The sequence below is a fragment of the Geotrypetes seraphini genome, chromosome 5 (assembly GCF_902459505.1).
Source record: "Geotrypetes seraphini chromosome 5, aGeoSer1.1, whole genome shotgun sequence".
NCBI classification, from domain to species: domain Eukaryota; kingdom Metazoa; phylum Chordata; class Amphibia; order Gymnophiona; family Dermophiidae; genus Geotrypetes; species Geotrypetes seraphini.
Window position 1 is genome coordinate 33,175,230 of NC_047088.1, and position 18,525 is coordinate 33,193,754.

At 40.2% G+C, this 18,525-nt stretch overlaps 1 protein-coding gene across 1 annotated transcript in view; it reads left to right on the forward strand.

Moving 5' to 3' along the window:
- The window catches only part of IDS (iduronate 2-sulfatase), a 22,918-nt gene extending 4,670 nt beyond the window's left edge, over positions 1–18,248 (forward strand). The window contains exons 2-9 of the mRNA XM_033947264.1: positions 2,383–2,519; positions 2,645–2,822; positions 4,678–4,766; positions 7,552–7,752; positions 9,302–9,472; positions 12,178–12,304; positions 14,119–14,289; positions 17,681–18,248. Of these exons, the coding sequence (XP_033803155.1) occupies positions 2,383–2,519; positions 2,645–2,822; positions 4,678–4,766; positions 7,552–7,752; positions 9,302–9,472; positions 12,178–12,304; positions 14,119–14,289; positions 17,681–18,150 (1,544 nt within the window). The 3' untranslated portion in view covers positions 18,151–18,248. The remainder of the gene's footprint in view (positions 1–2,382; positions 2,520–2,644; positions 2,823–4,677; positions 4,767–7,551; positions 7,753–9,301; positions 9,473–12,177; positions 12,305–14,118; positions 14,290–17,680) is intronic.
- Positions 18,249–18,525: the final 277 nt, after the last annotated feature.

Below are 18,525 nucleotides of genomic sequence, written 5' to 3' on the forward strand. Positions count from 1 at the left end.
GTTGGAGAAAAATTGCTTACCTCGTTGACTGCAATAGAAACTAGAGTTATTCCAAATTGGCCTTAAATATATTCATAGTCATCCAAATAGTGATTTTAAATACAAATACAGGGCTCTACTGTGTTAAATCTACTGAATTAGACTTGATCTCTGGTTGGCATTACTGCTTTTTATTATTTGTTGACGCTCAATGCCTATTTCATATTCAGCCGAATAATAATTTTCATTATTCATTTTCAATCGAATAGTAAAACGTGCTATTCGGTACATCTCTAAACGACTTGGAATCTGAAAACCAAGTGCATGTGTGTGGGGTGGGGGTTTCCCCCCCCCTCCGCTTCCCTAGCAGACATCCAAATTTATAGGCTTTAGTCATGTCAGATTTCACAGTAGAATTACAACAAATAAAATGAAACATGAAACAACCACTGAATCACTAAGGCTAGGCAATGGCTGCATTGGGAATTGGAAGGCTGTGTGATGTGTTGTGCATATTTCCCCTACATCACAAATTTTTCCAGTCCCTTTGTGTTCTGTGACTGGAGCAGTAGATAGGAGAGGCAGTTTAAAAGGAGTAATGCACTCAAACACGGTGACGTGTCAAAACCGTGGAGGACATGCCGACATTCGAGCGCAGGATAAAAGTGCGCTGCTAATTTGAGGCCTTCTCTTTTGCACTCTAAGGGGATGGGGTGGGGAAACCCCCCACTACACTTAGTAGTTCTAGCGCTCCCGTCGGGGGAGTGTTTGGGGGGAGGGAACCCCTCCCCCACTACATTGAAAACTCCTGAAGACCAAAAACTGGAAGGAGAATGGGAGTCTTCAGTGTACTGGGAGTTCCCCCCTAATGGGAACGTGAGGACGTCTTAAGTGTAGTTGGGGTTTCCCTCCTCGGAGCGTAAAATGGAATGCCTCAAAGCGGCAGCATGCTTTTCTCATGTGCTCAAATGTTGGTGTGGGATTGTCGACGCACCGTTGTCCTCCGCGCTTTTGACGGCGTACCCTGAAACACAGCAGTTACGTAACTTACTTCTATGCTAGAGATGCTGGGACTGCTTCCATAGGCTTGCATTAATCCTTTTTGAGAATTGAGAACTACAGTATTTTGTACACCTTTTTAAGCACGTATGTCACTTAGATCTTTTAAGATCAGCAAATAAGCAACTTTTTACTGTTCCAGGAATTAGTCCATGAGCATGTTAGAGAAGCCATTTTTTTTTTTGTTAGTGCCCCAAAGTTTTGGAACTCTTTACCAATATCTCTGTGGTCAACAACTTCGGTCGATAGGTTTAAATTTGAAAACTTTTCTCTCTGACGCATATTAAATTTGGTGTTACTGACTGTGCTGATGGTATTATGCAGAATACAAAATATTCCAAATATTACCCTTAAACTTTTTCTTTCAGAATTTGTAGTTCTTCCTTTTTTTTTAACCTTAATTCCATGTGACTCTGTATTTGCTTATTAATATATGTTTTTAGACTGTAAGCTGCCCAGATGGTATTTCCCTTGGTGTGGGATAGTAAAAGTTTAATAAACTTGAAACTTATTGCTCTAGATTTTTCAAAGTACAATGTGCCTTCGGGTATTCTCTTTATGTATGATTTCTTTCAGGCTTCAAAATTTGTGGGCTGGCAGCTTCTGCCTACTGATCTCCCATGGCTTATTTTAAACCTCCTGATGGTGCCACTGTCAGCACGCGACACTGCCCAGAAGTGGCCAGTGGCATGACTTGCTCTGTTGTCCCTGTCTCCATGCTTGTACTGGCCCATTCTACAGGGCTTGGAGTACCTTACTAGCCACTCCTGCCGCTACCTGCATGCAAGTTAAGAAACTTTGCATTCTGGTAGTTATGCTTTTATCTGTCAGCAACTGAAGACAAAAAAGTGTGTGCTTTTTGTTTCATTAAATACTAAAAAGTGCTGGCACATTTAATTTACCGTATAACATTTTAATTCAAAACTTTTCTTTCCTTCCCTTAAGGGCAAAATCAAATCTATCAAAAAACGTAGCCATTCTTTCTTCTTGTTCGCCAGACATTTTGGAAATTAATTATTCTACTTTTTCCAAATTAGATTTCTTTTGTTCTGTTCTTTTGTATTACTCTAATTCTTAATGTTAACCGCTTCGATCTCCAAATTGGTTGATAACCCGGTGTATAAAACTAAGGCCCTCTTACTAAGGTGCGCTAACTAATTAGCATGCGCTAAATGCTGATGCGTGCATGTTAGTCTATGGATTAGCGCAAGCTAATCGGTTAGCGCATCTTATTAAAAGAGGGGGTTGTTTTTTTTTGTTTTTTGTTTTTTTTTAGTTTAGTTTGTTCTGTGGTATTTTTGCATGGTCGTTTCTGATAAATAGGATTATTTGTCTTCTTCACAGTTGGTATGAATGTTCTCTTCATAGTAGTGGATGACTTACGGACTAGTCTTGGTTGTTATGGAGACAAAATTGTGAAGTCTCCAAATATTGATCAGCTGGCATCTCGAAGTGTAATGTTCAAAAATGCCTATGCCCAGGTAAGTGGAATGCTGTTCTGTCCAGAATCCCACTGCTTGTTGAACTTGTTAACTGTATGTGGCTTGATTGTTATACCTGCCATTTCTCACACTTGGCCATCATTGCTCTTTTTTTTGTCTTCCAGCAAGCAGTGTGTGCGCCAAGCAGAGTTTCGTTTCTCACAGGGCGACGGCCTACCACAACCAAACTTTTTGACTTCAATTCGTACTGGAGAGTGCATGCAGGCAATTTCACCACGATCCCTCAATATTTCAAGGAGAATGGCTACGTGACTATGTCCATTGGAAAAGTGTTTCATCCTGGTACAGATATTTTTGAGATGGGAACTTTTTTTTTTTTTTTTTAAATTCTCTTTCAGGCGTTAACTTGTTAAACTTGTAGTTTGACATGCGGGACTTAAATGCTGATTGCTGAATATTCACTGTAGCCTGCTCAAGTGCCATGGTCTTCTCAGTCATTTCAGCTATGTCTTCCACAATTAGGGATTTTTCCTGTAGTTTCTGCAATGCTGTGGAAGGGCCTACCAAAGGTTATAGAGCAAAAGTGAATTGTTCTTCCTGGTTAATGGTCAGGAGGGGAAGAATAACATACTGTTATTGGGTAGCATAACTCAGTGGCGTACCTAGGGTATGTGACGCCCGGGGCCCATCATTTTTTTGGTACGCTATGGTTAGAAAAAGGCTAAGAAGCCTGCGGGAGCGGCAAAAGCATCCTTTAAGGAACACCCTCCCGATCTGGCTCTCTCGCCCCTTTCGTGATGCCACCGGACAGAGTTCTCAGTCATTGGTTGACATTGCCTTGCGGGGATTTTTGGTTTTTTAGTAGTAACTTTATTTAAAGCGATTGAGTGTCCAAATCTCATGGGTATTCATTAGTGATATACTGAAAATCCAACCGATTGGCAGCGCTCAAGAATTATTGACTTTGCTGCTTTTGAGATTGGGAAGGATTGTAAGGGTTATGCACTTTTTCCAACTTCTGTTTTAGTTACTGGCTGTTCTGTTGGTGGGTTATTTTAGTTTTAAGGATAGTTAAAAACTCTTTATTTATTTAAAATATTTATTATCCACCTGAAACCTAGGCGGCTTACAATAAAAACATCCAAAATCATAGAAGCAAACAAAACCTAAAAAATCATCGGATACGTACAAAATAATTCAATAACGATATTAAAAAACATCCTGAATACAAACACACTACTTTTCAGTGGAATGCCTTGCTTCATTAAACATTGCATCAAAATTTATACTAAAACAAAATGTACAACTCTGAACAGGCGTGCAGGAGGAAACCACATTTGACTTTCCTGCTTGGCATTTGGTGCTAGCGACCATTCCACAGCGCTCCATGATTTAAAATGGACAATATAAAATTCAGGTTATGCTACCATTTTATACCCAGAATTACTAAAGTTGATCAATGGGTTTTGTGGGTTTCTAATACATCTTAATCTGGGAAGGGTAGAGTCATTGGCAGTGGCTTTTCTTGATGAGGGGGGTAAAAGCTTTAGATATATCTGCATTTATTTGTATTTGATGGACTGCAGATTTGCAGACCATCTTGCTGTATGAAATGCTGAAAGTTGAGGTGCTGCTTTGGATATTACATTTATACCAAATATTATACATCGCACCAAAATACCACGTGATGATGAGCTACATAAGGAAATTGTATGTTTTAACAGCAAGCAGAGGGGAGGAGGTTCATTTCATGCTCTAATATGTAAACCAAATATTTGCTCAAGGCCTTCTGGCTCCCACTCTCTCCAAGATTCTCATGAGATTCGGAGTGGGTGGGAGCCAGAAGGCCTTGAGCATGCGCAGATGCTCAAGGCCCCACAGTAGCACAGAAGATCAGCAGCAGGCTCTTTCGGCACCGGCACATCCTGTGGGTTGGTGCTGCGTGCCAGTGTCCGCCCGAGGTAAGGGTTTGGGGGGGTGGGCCGCGGCGAAGCCTGTTCCGGGGTTGGGGTGGGGGCTCGGTTTGCGAGTCAGAGTTTGCAGGAGTGTTTTGCTCGTATTGCAAAACACTTGCAAACCGAGGTTTGACTGTATTTGGTTTACATATTAGAGCATGACATGAACCTCTGCCTCTCTGCTTGCTGTTAATTCTTTTTTGCATAGAAATTTAATAACTGGTGTTTGTTCTCATCCCCAGGCATTTCTTCCAATCATAGTGATGATTTCCCACTCAGCTGGTCAATCCCACCATATCACCCATCTTCTGAAAAGTATGAAAACAAAAAGGTATCATTTTAAAGAGCAGTGAAACCCTTGCTTGTACTCTAATAGGGCAGATAAAGAACTTAAATCGTCTAACTTGCCTTGGCCTTGGCCTTGGCCTCTGGGCAGGGGTCCCTTGTATCTACAGTATATTCCATTCAAATGATTGTAACCTGGTCTTGAAGACCTTTAGGGCCAGATGGCAATAAATGGTGCTCAGAGTTGGGTGTTATTAAGTTCTTCTCTACACATCATGCCCAATTAATGGCAGTCAAGTAAATAAATCTAAGTAAAGGGTCATGAATTTTGATATACTGCCTTTCTTTGGGTACAATCAGTGGTTTACACATATACTTCATGCAGGAACTTTTTTTTTTTTTTTCCTGTCCCTAGTGGGCTCGGAATCTAAGCTCTATACCTGGGGCAACAGAGTATTGATAGCATCTTAATTGACTAGTTTAGGCTCGTATCTAGGATCTCTAGCCAACAGCTTATTAATAGGATAAGCAGCATAAAATCTGTTTTACTACTTGAGATCTGGCTAGGTACTTGGGACCTGGGTTGGCCATTGTTTGAAACAGGTTGTTGGGCTCGATGGTCTGTAACAAGTATAGCAATTCTTATGTTAACTTAACTTTTGGGTAATGTGTGTGTATGCAGAGTGGGGTGTTGGCAATTGGTGGCCTCATGCACTAAGACTCTTCCTAACCTGTGTCTATAGGGTAGGGATCTGAGGCTTAATTAGGCCTAAGATTTCATCACCTTCCTGGATAAATTTTCAGTACTAGGGGAAAGAAAGTGGATAAATGTGAATAAGGGCCATAAATCAAGATGTACATGTAGCTCAGAGGTCTCAAAGTCCCTCCTTGGGGGCCGCAATCCTGAAAACCCGACTGGATTGCGGCCCTAAAGGAGGGACTTTGAGATCCCTGATGTAGCTGGTAATCCTGTCTCTGTATCCTACAAATTAAGCTTGCGATCCCCTATTATGATTTGTTTTATTTCTATAGGGTATTTTTTTTTTTTTTTTTTAATTTCAATGTCATTAAATTAGAAAATCTGTTAAAGATACAAAATGATCAGAAAATCATGAAAACTGGTGTATCCATGAGGTGGGGACGGTTGCAGGGTGCAGATAAGTTTGTTAATTAAGTAATATATATTGAGAAATGATTTAATCATTTTGTATCTTGAAAACTGGATTGCGGGAATTGTTTTATCATTAGAAAGAGATTTGATTTTTGAAAGCTTGTACTTAAGATGCTTTCTATGACCGAAAGGCCTTAGAATCATTTATAGTACAGCAATCAAACAAGTTAATAAAATTAGGAATTTCTAACAGAGTAGACTGTGAAACTGAATATCGGAATGTCTCTGTATAAATCTGTGTGAAGTGACCACATACAGTGGCGTAGTAAGCAGGGGGGTAATCTTGGTGGGTGGGGGCGCCACCACCTCTCCTCCTCTCTGACCCCTTGCCTTCCCTCCGACACCCCAGATACCAAGCGCCCCCCCCCCCCCGGCCTTCCGATCTCCTCCCCAACCCTTCACACAAAATCCTGGTGGTCTAATGGGCTGAATGGGGTTTGGATTAGACACCCCCCTCTCCCCCCCCCCGGACACCTCCCCTGTACCTTTTGTTGAAAATCAGGCAGGAGGGATGCCCACTCCTTTCTGCCTTGAAGAGCTACCTCTTCACGATGGCAGCCCTAGCCCTCCCGGTGCATCCTGGATGCACTGGAAGGGGCTTTAGGTGCCTGAGTCAACTGGGGCCTTAGGCCTTCTTACCTCCCCCCCCCCCAAATGCATGCTGGTGATGCACTAGGAGGAGCCTAAGGCCCCAATTGGCTCCCCAGGGGAGAGGCCTTAGGCACCTGAGCCATGCAGGACCTTAGGCCCCTTCCAGTGTATCCAGAATGCACCGGGAGGGGAAGGGTGCTATTATGAAGAGGCAGCCCTTCAAGGCAGGAAGGAGTGTGCATCCTCCTGCCCGATTTTCAACAAAAGGTAAGGGGGGTTGGGGTTTGATCTGAACCCCCCCAACCCACTAGGCAACCAGGATTTTGTGGGAGGGGCAGGGGTGATCGGAAGACAGGGGGGATATCAGAGGGTCCTTGTTTTGGTGTGCCCCTTCCCCATCTGCTCCTTCCTCCTTCCTATCCACTCTTTCCCAGCCCCCTCCTGTCGCATATGCCAGCGCCCATTACCTTCCCCCGTACCTCTTAATGTTCCTGGCGTGCACAAGCGTCGATTCTTCCTCCGATGTCGCTTCCTAGGTGCGGGTCCAAGAAGTGATGCAGGAAGAGCTGATGCTGGCGTTGGGGTTGATGCTTGTGCCGGGAACGTGGGAGGGTGGGGGGCAGAGAGGAGGACGGGTGCCAGCACCCAGGGCAGACTACTTGTAAGGAATTGCTTCAACTTAATTTTATTTTAAAGTATGTACAAAGGAGTTGTCTATGCAATTTTTCCTGTTTGAATCCTAATGAAGTAGAGAATTTAGATTCAGAAAAGAATGTGCAGCTATTAATGTTGAGGCTTATCTGGGTTTCTTTTTTAATGGTTGAGTACCTGATTGTAAATCGCTTAATACACCTTATTAATACACCTTTGTCCAAGTAGTATCAAATCCCTATAACCTAATATCAGAGCTTGGTATAGATGAGCTTTTTATCCACTTCTATAAGATGATGTGTAAACATAATTTTTTCCTCCCTCATTATCATATTTGCTTTATACTTACTGTATGTGAGTCGAGTGGGGGGGGGGGGGGGACGGGAAGGTCTAATTTTTCTATTTACTTTCTTGGTAGACTTGTAAAGGTAAAGATGGAGCTCTTCATGCCAACCTGGTTTGCCCAGTGGATGTCTTGGAAGTTCCTGAACAAACTCTGCCAGATATTCAGAGTACCGCAGAAGCCATAAAGTTATTACAAATCATGAAACATCAGAATTCCCCCTTCTTTCTAGCTGTTGGGTATCATAAACCACACATCCCTTTAAGGTATCCTAAGGTGAGACTGTCATAGTACAATGTAGTGTTTTACAAAACCAGACATTTAGAAATCATTGAACTACAAAATTATTGTATGTATGTAGTTCTGCACTTTTGGGGCCTTTGCAGTTATATGATGGAATGAAAGCTGCTGTATGAGTGTTCCATTACCTTTGGTCAATTATAGTTTTCAATTATGAAAGCTTTATGGCTTTGCATTATGAATTGAAAATATGCTGCTGGTGTTGCTGTGTTCTTAATTGTGGGGATATTCAGGTGTGTGGCTTTATTTGGAAGTGGTTGAATTTGTCACCCGCTAAACAAGTCTCAACACTTTACCTAGCCTTTGGTTCCCGACTGTCATTCTGTTATGTATGGAGTTCATTGGTATGCAGAATTTGCTGGAATCTTCTGTTCTTCAGACAGCACTGGAGATGGACTCTATTCTTGGGTGAAGATTTTCTTTCGTCCTTCTGACGTTATCTGTCTTGGCTTAGCACAACCCAAATAAATGCCTAGATGGCTAACAGTATCCCATAATCAGAAATCTCCTTTATATTTATTTATTTTTTTTTTTTTTTTAAGCCTTGAATAAAACTTGACTCTAAATTGGAAATCCTAAAACCTCCAAACTTCAAATTTTGAAAGTGACCCTAGAATCACGGTGAACACTTGGTGCAGGTTTATGTATTTTAAAATTAAAATGATCTAAAATTGTAGGTGGGGTACAAAAAAAAAATACACAATAAAAACAAACTAGGTCATCAATCTATTAACATTTTAACTTGCTTCAAAATTCCTTTTACTATTTGTTCCAAAAGGCTTAAGATGGTACTTGGCAAAATCTCTAGACTTGCCAGGGCAAGTGCATTCTGGATCTTCAAAAATTCACGTTCGTTTGGGTTTCAGACCAGTTCAAGATTATACACATTCATTTGATCGGTTCTACATGGCCACACTACAAATGGCACCATTTTTATTTACATGGTGGTTCTTGATTGTAGCCTTTTTGCAGTAAAAATCTATATGTAATAGTCACTAGAAAACTGGGTTTTCATCTGAACATAACTGCCCCTCTCAATCAATTTCCAGTTTCCATCAGTTTTAATATTACACTAGATCAGTGGTTCCCAAACCTGTCCTGGGGGACCCCCAGCCAATCAGGTTTTCAAGATATTCCTAATGAATATGCATGAGAGAGATTTGCATACCTGTTACTTCCATTATATGCAAATCTCTCTCATGCATATTCATTAGGGATATCTTGAAAACCTGACTGGCTGGGGGTCCCCCAGGACAGGTTTGGAACCACTGCACTAGATCCTGTCTAAGGAATACAAAAGTAAGGGTGCTGAGTTAGTCCAAATGTTTTGGTTCTAGCAAATCAAGTGAATATACTTACATAATGTCGCATACTTCAAACATGTTTAACAATTGAGATCTTTGAGACCAAAAAAATGTTACTTTTTGTGATCAATTTGATCAGGAGTTTCTCCTTGATTGGATAATTTTATATAAATGTAAGACAAAAGCTTTGTTAAGTGTCTGCTGCTGCTTCTGTTTTGAAGGAATATTTGAAACTATACCCTCTGGAAAACATTACACTGGCTCCAGACCCCGATATTCCTGTTGATTTGCCTCCTGTGGCATACAACCCCTGGACTGATATTCGCAAGAGAGAGGATGTGCAGGCTTTAAATGTTAGTTTTCCGTACAGCCCCATTCCACAAGACTTTCAGGTGAGCACGCCTACTATAATTTTTGAGGTATTGAAGTTTTTGAGTTCTCTGAAAACAGGTTGCACAGAAACAAATACATCTGGAACTGAAGTATTGCTTTAAATGTCTTGTTTTATAAGAATATAAATATATAGCATCATCCCTTCTATGTCCCTATATCCCACCCCGTGTCCAGCATCCCCTGCAGTCCTAAGATAGTTACTCCCCCATGTTCTGGAATCTGCCTTTTCTTCCTATCTCCCCTTGTGATCAAGCATTTCTCTTGGTTTTGCACTTCTCCCTTCATTGTCTCATACTCTGTTCCCCCCCCATGTCCCCCCCCTAAAAAAAAAAGCAGGTCCAGCATCCTGTCTTTCAAACTTGGATTTATCAGCAGCAGTAGTGATTTAACGAGCCACCCACTGCAGAAATAGGAAATGTTAAGTGGGGGTAGCACACAGCAGAAGACGGGCTATGGGTCATATTAATTGTTACTGTTGCCAGCAAAGCCAAGATTGAAGAATCATGGGCATCGGGCTGGGGGAAAAGGATGAGGGAGAAATGCTGAACTAGTGTGGATAGTGATCAAAAGATGAGGAAAAAAAGAGCGGTGCTGCAAACTTACCCCAAAAAATATGGTACGGCGGCAGGGCTGGAGATTCACTGACTCCCTTGAAGGCCCTGACCACATGCCATTGCTCTATATAGGGCAACACTGGAGAAATGAAAAAAAATTCCTGTCATTGTACTATGAATAGTATGAAGACATAATGTATATTCCCAAAGCTAACCTAATAAAGTTAAGTGAGGGTAAAATGCTCTTAATCTTTGTGCATTTATTTTCTTATGTATCGGGCCTAGTTCTTAGTCTTCCCCTTGTCAGTCGTCTTCTAGGGCAGTCTTTCAACTTTTTTTTCTTTTTTTTCTTCCCCCCCCCCCCCCCGTACCTCCTTTCATCATTGTTTCTACCTCTCTCCTTTTCATAGATAGATAGATTTTAAAAGACTGGATTAAAAAAAGAGTAGAATCTCCCCCTATTTATTTATTTATTCCCGCCCTTATCCAGGGTGAGTTACACACTTCCATATAAAAATACATATAATAAACAAGTCAAATAAACAAACACAAACATACTTACAAACGGAAAAAACAATCCAAACAGTAAAATACATCAGTGACCACCAATCTCTACTCTTCCTCATCTATTCAATCTCAGACCCTGTATTTCATCTGACAAAAACAAATGCCTTTTGAGCAATCTCTTAAAATTCTACTGTTGGCGAATATACTCAAAAATATAAAAACCAACAGTGACCAAAATGATACTGAAAGGATTTTGTTAATAAGGGAACAAGCCTCAGATCATGTAGTTCCACCCATTCCGGGTTTTTTTTTTTTCAAAGAGACAAATCAAATTGTTCTCTTACTCCTGCTTGCATCACTGGCTTGAACCCATCCTACCTACCTATACTTCAATTAATGTTACAATACTTTATTTACTTTACTATTTTTTCTTTTTAATATATAAAATTTTTTTCTCATAAAATTCATTTGGTATAAATCTCCTAATTCATACTGACCTAACTATTCAATCACCTAACAATTCATTTTGGAACACAGAACCGACAGAAAAATACTTATCTTGAGGAAGTGCACTGGTGCTTTAAAGTGCTATGTTAAAGTGCATTAGCACTGTAAACTTCTTTAGTTCGTTTCTGCTTATATAGCTTGAAAATCTCCTGCTCTAGAAAACCAAGGCCATTGCTTATAACTTTTAAACATCTGACGTGGCCTGCATTTCACGGGATATAGTATCTCACCGCAGTGTCAGGGAAAGTATTTCTAGCAACGCTTCTTTTGGCTACACACGTACTCCTGCTGGTTCTGAGCCAGGAGCAGGAGGAAGAGAACAATTTGGTTTGTCTCTTTGGAAAACCCCCGGAATGGGTGTAACTCCATGATCTGAGGCTTGTTCCCTTATTAACAAAACCCTTCCAGTATTATTTTGGTCACTGGTGGTTTTTATATTTTTGATTTAATTAATTGGTAACCATCTGAATTTTTCTAGTTTATTGCGAATATACTCGGGCATAACGGGCATGAGTGAGCTATCCTCACTTTTGATCTCACATACTAGTTTCCATATCGCAATTAGCTACTGTCCTCCACTGCTCACCCTCTTCTGTTTCTGGCTTCCTTTATGTTTTACTTTTACCCCTTCCCAGCACTTCTTCTGTATAATATCATTTCTACCCTGCGTTGTCCTTTCGCACGTGGCAAACGGCTGTCCAAGGAGATGAATGGGTTCAGAGGAAGTGCAGTGATGCCACAGCAGAAGGGATGTCCTGGACCATGTTACGAGTGCCAGGTTGGGGCCAAAGAGAAATATCAGGGAAAGGAGGAAACTTGAGCTCCATTAGGGGAGGAGAAAGAGACTCGAGCCCAGAGGTCTTCGCAGCAGCCCCATCTCCATGTTCCCTAAATATACAACTATCTGTTTCCTCTTTGTCCAGTCTTTAATGCCTTGCGGACAAAGCAGGATGGAAAGCAGCACACAAGGCTGACAGCCGTTCATGTTCTAGGATTGGCATTGACAATCTTGGGATTATATCATTAACATTCTTAATTAAATCGTCAGGGTTGTGGTTTTTTTGTGAGCCTTCATAATCCAATATAGATTTAAGTAGTCCTGTTCCTCAGTGCTGGTTATTGCTTTTGTTCTGTAGTTGCTGATTCGTCAGAGCTATTTTGCTGCAGTGTCCTACGTCGATACACAGGTTGGTCAGCTGTTGAGTGCTTTAGATGACCTTCACCTAACCAATAATACAATTGTGGCGTTTATCTCTGACCATGGTAAGTACAGCAAGGAGAACTTGGTATGCCTGATACTGAGCTCAGCCTTCCAAGGGATTTTTCTCCATTCATTGTCCACAGCAAAGTCTTTCAGAAACAAAACTTACGAGTTCTTTTTTTTTTAAACTGTAGCTTAAAATCAAACCCTAGCAAGGTATTTTTGTGTGAGTATTTATTTGACTTGGTGTATATGCTGACAAATCTTACAGCAGGTTAAAATACTGCCTGATGCAGCTATGTTGCTCCTTTTTATTTCTTAGTGTATTAAATTTCAGCTACCGTATATACTCTAATATAAGCTGAGATTTTTGAGTCTAAAAAGGCTCCAAAAATGGGGATCTTGCTTATATTCAGGTCATCACCCACTCACCCCCCTCCTGAACCTGTTGCAAGCCTCCGCTGGGCTTGCAGTATGGCCTGGTGGGGGTGGGCCGAGACAGGAAGGATCCCTTCCATCTCCTGTCCCAGCGGACACTACCAATTTTTTTTTTTTTTTTTTTTTTTTTTAACCCTCCCTCTCCCCATGTACCTTTTTGAATCCCTGGTGGTCCAGTGTTGTACCAGGCAGGAGTAAACTTTCTGCATTCCTCTATTGAGCCCCTCCCTGAATCACTCTTCTCACGGCTCAATGGTGTACTGGGCACGAGTGAGCTATCCTTGCTCCTGCTCAGCACTGAGACGCTCACTGAATGGCTGCTGTGAGAACTCAAACTACAATAAATCTGATTCTACTTCTCTATAAAATAGTAATTGAAATGTTTACATGGTCCCATCATATTTTTCATCCTGAGATAGCTGCCAAGTTTCCCAGTTCTAGGAGGGAGATCTTAAGTCTGCTTTTCATGGTAGTCCCAGCCTGATGCATGATAGACTTGCAACACTGATCTTAATGGGTAGAATTGGACCCTGCAAATACCATATCTTGATATGGAAGCTGAAAAACTAGGATGGCCTAAAATAGCTCCCTTCTAGAACTAGCTAACTGAGCACTTCTATAGATAAAGGAATATTGTAATGCCTCTGTATCACTCAATGGTTCAACCTTACCTTGAATATTGCTTTCAGTTCTGGTCTCCTTATCTCAAAAAAAGAGAGTAGCAGTAAAAAAGGTTCAAAGAAGAGCGACCAAGATGATAAAGGGGATGGAACTCCTTTCGTATGAGGAAAGATTAAAGAGGTTAGGGTTCTTCAGCTTGGAAAAGAGACGGCTGAGGGGAGATATGATTGCAGGTACAAGCTGAAGAACCCTAACCTCTTTAGTCTTTCCTCATACGAGAGGAGTTCATCCCCTTTATCATCTTGGTCGCTATACTAATTTATTACTGCATCAAGATTTACATAGACTAGGGGACACAATAAAGTTAACAATAATACTTTTAAAACCAATAGGAGGAAATAGCTGGTTTTAAAAAAAGGTTTGGACAAGTTCCTGGAGGAAGTCCACAGTCTGCTGTTGAGACAGACATGGGAGAAGCCAATGCTTGCCCTGAATTAGTAGAATGGAATGCTGCTACTATTTGGGGTTTTGCCAGGTACTTGGATTGGCCTCTGTGCGGGCTAGATGGACCAGTACTCCTAAGAAGTTTTGCAGTGCTCTTTGCTGGGCCCAGTGTGTATATGTCTCTGCCTGGAATTTAGATTTAGATCAACTGACTTGGCAGCTATCTCCATCCATCATGAATCACATATGTTCTCGTGAATTAAAGAACTATATAATCTGATAAGTTGTCTTTAAGTAGACTGACTGACTGAATCATCACATAGATCATAAGTAATATTACTAGTAGTAATTGTATCCAACCATATTTACATAGGATGGTCCCTAGGTGAACATGGAGAATGGGCAAAATATAGCAATTTTGATGTAGCCACTCGTGTGCCAATGATGATCTACGTGCCTGGAATGACTGCAGATGTTCATCCAGACAGTCGTATGTTTTCTTTCATTGATCCTCTAAGCTATGCTCCAGACCAAGTTCCTGAAGGTGAATTTTCTTGACTGTGGGGCTTAGACTTTAGTGGGACTCCTGCTTGAAATTGCAAAAAAAAAAAAAAAATGCAGAAGAAAATTTTAAATCCAGGTCATATTGGTGAATATGAATGAAGTGTGCAAATATTAAAGTACAAATTTAATGTAGATAATTTTGCCGGGTGGGGGAGGGCATTAGGTGGTTTCAGTTGCTGCACAATAGAATGATGGTAGTGTTATCTGCAGTTGGTGGGCTATTATCTTTGTATGGTTCCACAGTGTTAGCTTTCTCTACTATATCCAGGATCTTCTGGTTTGTTTGTTTTTTTAACTATATGGGACATTAGCGATTCCATGGGACTGTTGATAAAACACTCCATTAAACCAAAAATAACTCTTGGTCAGTATCTACCATAGTGGCTAATTGAGTCAAAAATGATGACGTGATTCTTGGACATGTTTGTTGTTAAAATATCTCCTGCAATAGCCCCAAGGCTTGATCTGCCAGTATCATTGTGTATAGCACTGTTATATCTAAGATTACTAATAACCAATGAGATTCAACCTGGACAGAGGATAATATTTGAAGCATTTGAATGGTGTCCTTTACGTGAGATTTAACCTTGATTATCTCTGGTCGCAAAAAAAAATCTATGAATTTCGATAATGGTTTGAGAATGGATGTCTACATAGATACCGATAGAATGTCCAAGGGTTTGTATGAGTCTACATTGATGGGAGAAAATTGGGTAGAACCCAGTATAGGCAAAATCTATCAAGCTAGAACTATAACGGATTGTAATACCTCGCATGTTATATGATTCGATGCCCTTGCCATAAATTATACATTGGTTATACAACTAGATAAATCAAAATTAGACTAAATGAACATAAGTCAAGAGTACATACATTGAATGAAACTGCACCTTTAGTGCACCACTGAATCCTAATGAATCATACTTTACAGGATCTTAAATGGCGCATTATAGATGGTATTAAAATGGGATTGGAGGGAGGGAATATTGAGAAAATCTTGAATTTGAAAGAATTTAGATGGATTTTTGATTTAAACACTGCTATACCACATGGGTTAAATGAAAGTGAGGAGTGGATGTCAGTAGCTGATTAATCCAGTTGGGGTTTGCCAAAAATATGCATTAAGTATATACGCTATATGCCTTTAAACGAACCGCACGATTGTTATGTGCAAGTTAGACTAATGTCATGGGGGTTCCCTTTATAAGAATCCGCAGCTGGACGCTGTGGCCATTTTAAACAGAATGGCATCTGCTTTCAGGCTTGCAAGCAGAGAGATTAAACTCTGATGGGTAAGGGGAATTTTCTTAAATCAAATTAATTAAGAGGATTTGATTTTAATACAGTCATGTGAAAAAATTAGAACATCCCATGAAATATCCAGCTCTTTCTTAAGAAATGTTCACATATCAATGTCAAATCCTTTTTTTTTTTTTTTTATCACTGGAAAAGAGTGATGTGATTGCAGGTAAACAAAAATTTTCCTTGATTTACTCATGAAACAAAAGATATCCACAGAAATGTGTATTCTAACTGAGAAATTAATTAGGACACCCCCCACCTATCCTCCCACTTAAAGCAGCTCAAATCACACACAGGTGTATCACACCTGGTGCATGGGATTATAACATTGTTCCTCAGCATTTTGAAGGAGGTTTGTCCTACTTAAAAACTTAGACATTTAGTTTGGTGTGCTCATGACTGCTGCGTTGAGAGTGAACACCATGGTGAGATCAAAAGAGCTGTCTGAGGCTTTTAGAAAGAAGATTGTAGCAGCTTATAAAGCTGGTAAAGGATTTAAAAAATCTCAAAAGAATTTGACATTAGTCATTCCGTGGTCTGGAAAATATTTTACAAGTGGAGGACTTTCAAAACAACTGCCAACATGCCCAGGTCTGGCCGTCCAAGCAAGCTGACCCCCAGAGCAGACCCCAGATGCTAAAAAGTCTCCCAAAACCCTAAAATATCATCACAGGACCTACAGAAGGCTCCTGCTACTGTTGATGTGAAAGTGCATGACTCTACAATCAGAAAGAGACTGCACAAATTTAACTTGCATGGGAGGTGTGCAAGGAGGAAACCTTTGCTGTCTTAAGAGAAACATCAAGGCCAAACTGAAGTTTGCCAGAGAGAATGTAGACAAACACCAGGACTTCTGGAATTGTGTTCTATGGACAGATGAGTCTAAAATTGAATTATTTGGACACCAGAAAAGAGGACATGTTTGGCATACACCAAATATAGCATTCCAGGAAAAGAAGCTCATACCAACTGTGAAGCATGGAGAAGGAAGTGTCATGATGGTTTGAGGATGCTTTGCTGCAGCAGGACCTAGCCTGGCCTTCATAAGAATCCACCATGAATTCTACCGTGTATCAGAGGGTGCTTGAGGAACATGTGAGACCCATCTGTAAGAAAATTAAAGCTGAAACAGAACTGGACCCTTCATCACGACAATGACTCAAAACATATCGGTAAATCCACCAAGGACTGGCTGAAAACTAAGAAATGGAGAGTCCTTGAGTGGCCGAGTCAAAGCCCTGATCTTAATCCCATTGAGATGCTGTGGGGTGATTTGAAACGGGCTGTACGTGCAAGAAACCCCTCAAGCAAGAATTGTGCATTGAGGAGTGGGCCAAACTTTCCTCATACCGATGTCAGAGATTGTAGATGGCTACAAGTAGCGTCTCACTGCAGTTATTTCAGCCAACGGGGCTAACACTAGCTATTAGGATGTAGGATGTCTTAATTTATTCCTCAGATAGTGTACACATTTCTGTGGATATCTTGTTTCATGAGTAAATCAAAGAAACTTTTTGTTGTTTACCAACAATTACATCACTTTTCTTTTCCAGAGATTTATTTTTTTTTAAATTTTGACATCTATGTGAACATTTCTTAAGAAAGAACTGAATATTTCATGGGGTGTCCTAATTTTTTCACATGACTGTATATACGCTTTTGTTGCAGCATGACTATTAAAATTATAACCTAACCCTGCGGAAGGACTTGAAATGCATTGGGAGGGGTGTTGCTGCATGAAAGCTAAGTTATACTTTCATCTATCTGTAAAATAATATATACAGCAATTTAAAAATGTAAAGAAAAAAAAAATGGGATCGAAAAAGAATGGAGCGTTTTAGCAAGTTAAGCTACTCACATGGCAATCTGAAGATCCTTGTAGTAACATGAATGATAAGATCTGATATTAGTAATTTGCAGCGCTCTTGTGAAAATATATTGATGGTAGACATTTGTGATCTAAGAACATCTTCATGCAGTAGATCCAAGTTGGAACTGGGCACTGTTTTTTGTTTTTGAGTTCTTGAGCAGAGCTAAATTGTTGTTTGTTTTCCCACCATTTCTTGCAGGGAAATCCAGGAAAATAGTTGTCGAACTCCTCTCTCTCTTTGCCACACTCTCGGAGCTGGTGGGACTTGAGGTGCCACCAAAATGTCCAGAAACTTCATTCGATGTTCAGTTGTGCACGGCATCATCAAGTCTTGCCGCCTACATCAACGTTACAGATGATGAAGAGAAGGGTTTTGTAGAGTCCGTTGCTTACAGCATGTATCCCCGTCCTTCGGATACCCCTCAGTGGAACTCTGATCTTCCTGATCTGAAAGATATTAGAATCATGGGACACTCCATGCGCACAGTGGATTATAGATATACTCTGTGGGTTGGATTTGATCCAAATACTTTTAATTCCAACCTGAGTGATATCCATGCTGGAGAACTGTACTTGCTTGAAGTCGATCCTAATCAGGATCATAACGTGTATAACAGGACCTTCTCTGAGACTTTGTTCATGAAGATTCTAGGGCTTTTGAGAAAATAGTTCTTTCTATAACTTTTGTTTTGAACTGCTGTAAGAAAATTTTTCACGTTTTGTATAAGTAAAAGTTATTTATAATAAAGCGCACTACAGGATCCTTAGGTATTGTGTGGTTGGTTTTTTTTTTTTGTTTGTTTGGTTGGGTATTTTTTTTCCAATTCTCTTTTGTTCTTGGGGAATGGCAAACTTTTTTTTTTTTTTTTTTTTTTTCTTGAGCATGTCCTTATTTCTCTTATTTCAAATTAATATAAACCAATCCAGTAAGAGCTATAAATCAGCTTGGATAAATTTTAGTTTATTTTTTTTGTTCAGATTTGCTATTTAGATATTTTTTACTTTTAAAGATTTGGATTTTTAGATATAGTAGCCTTTGCAAAT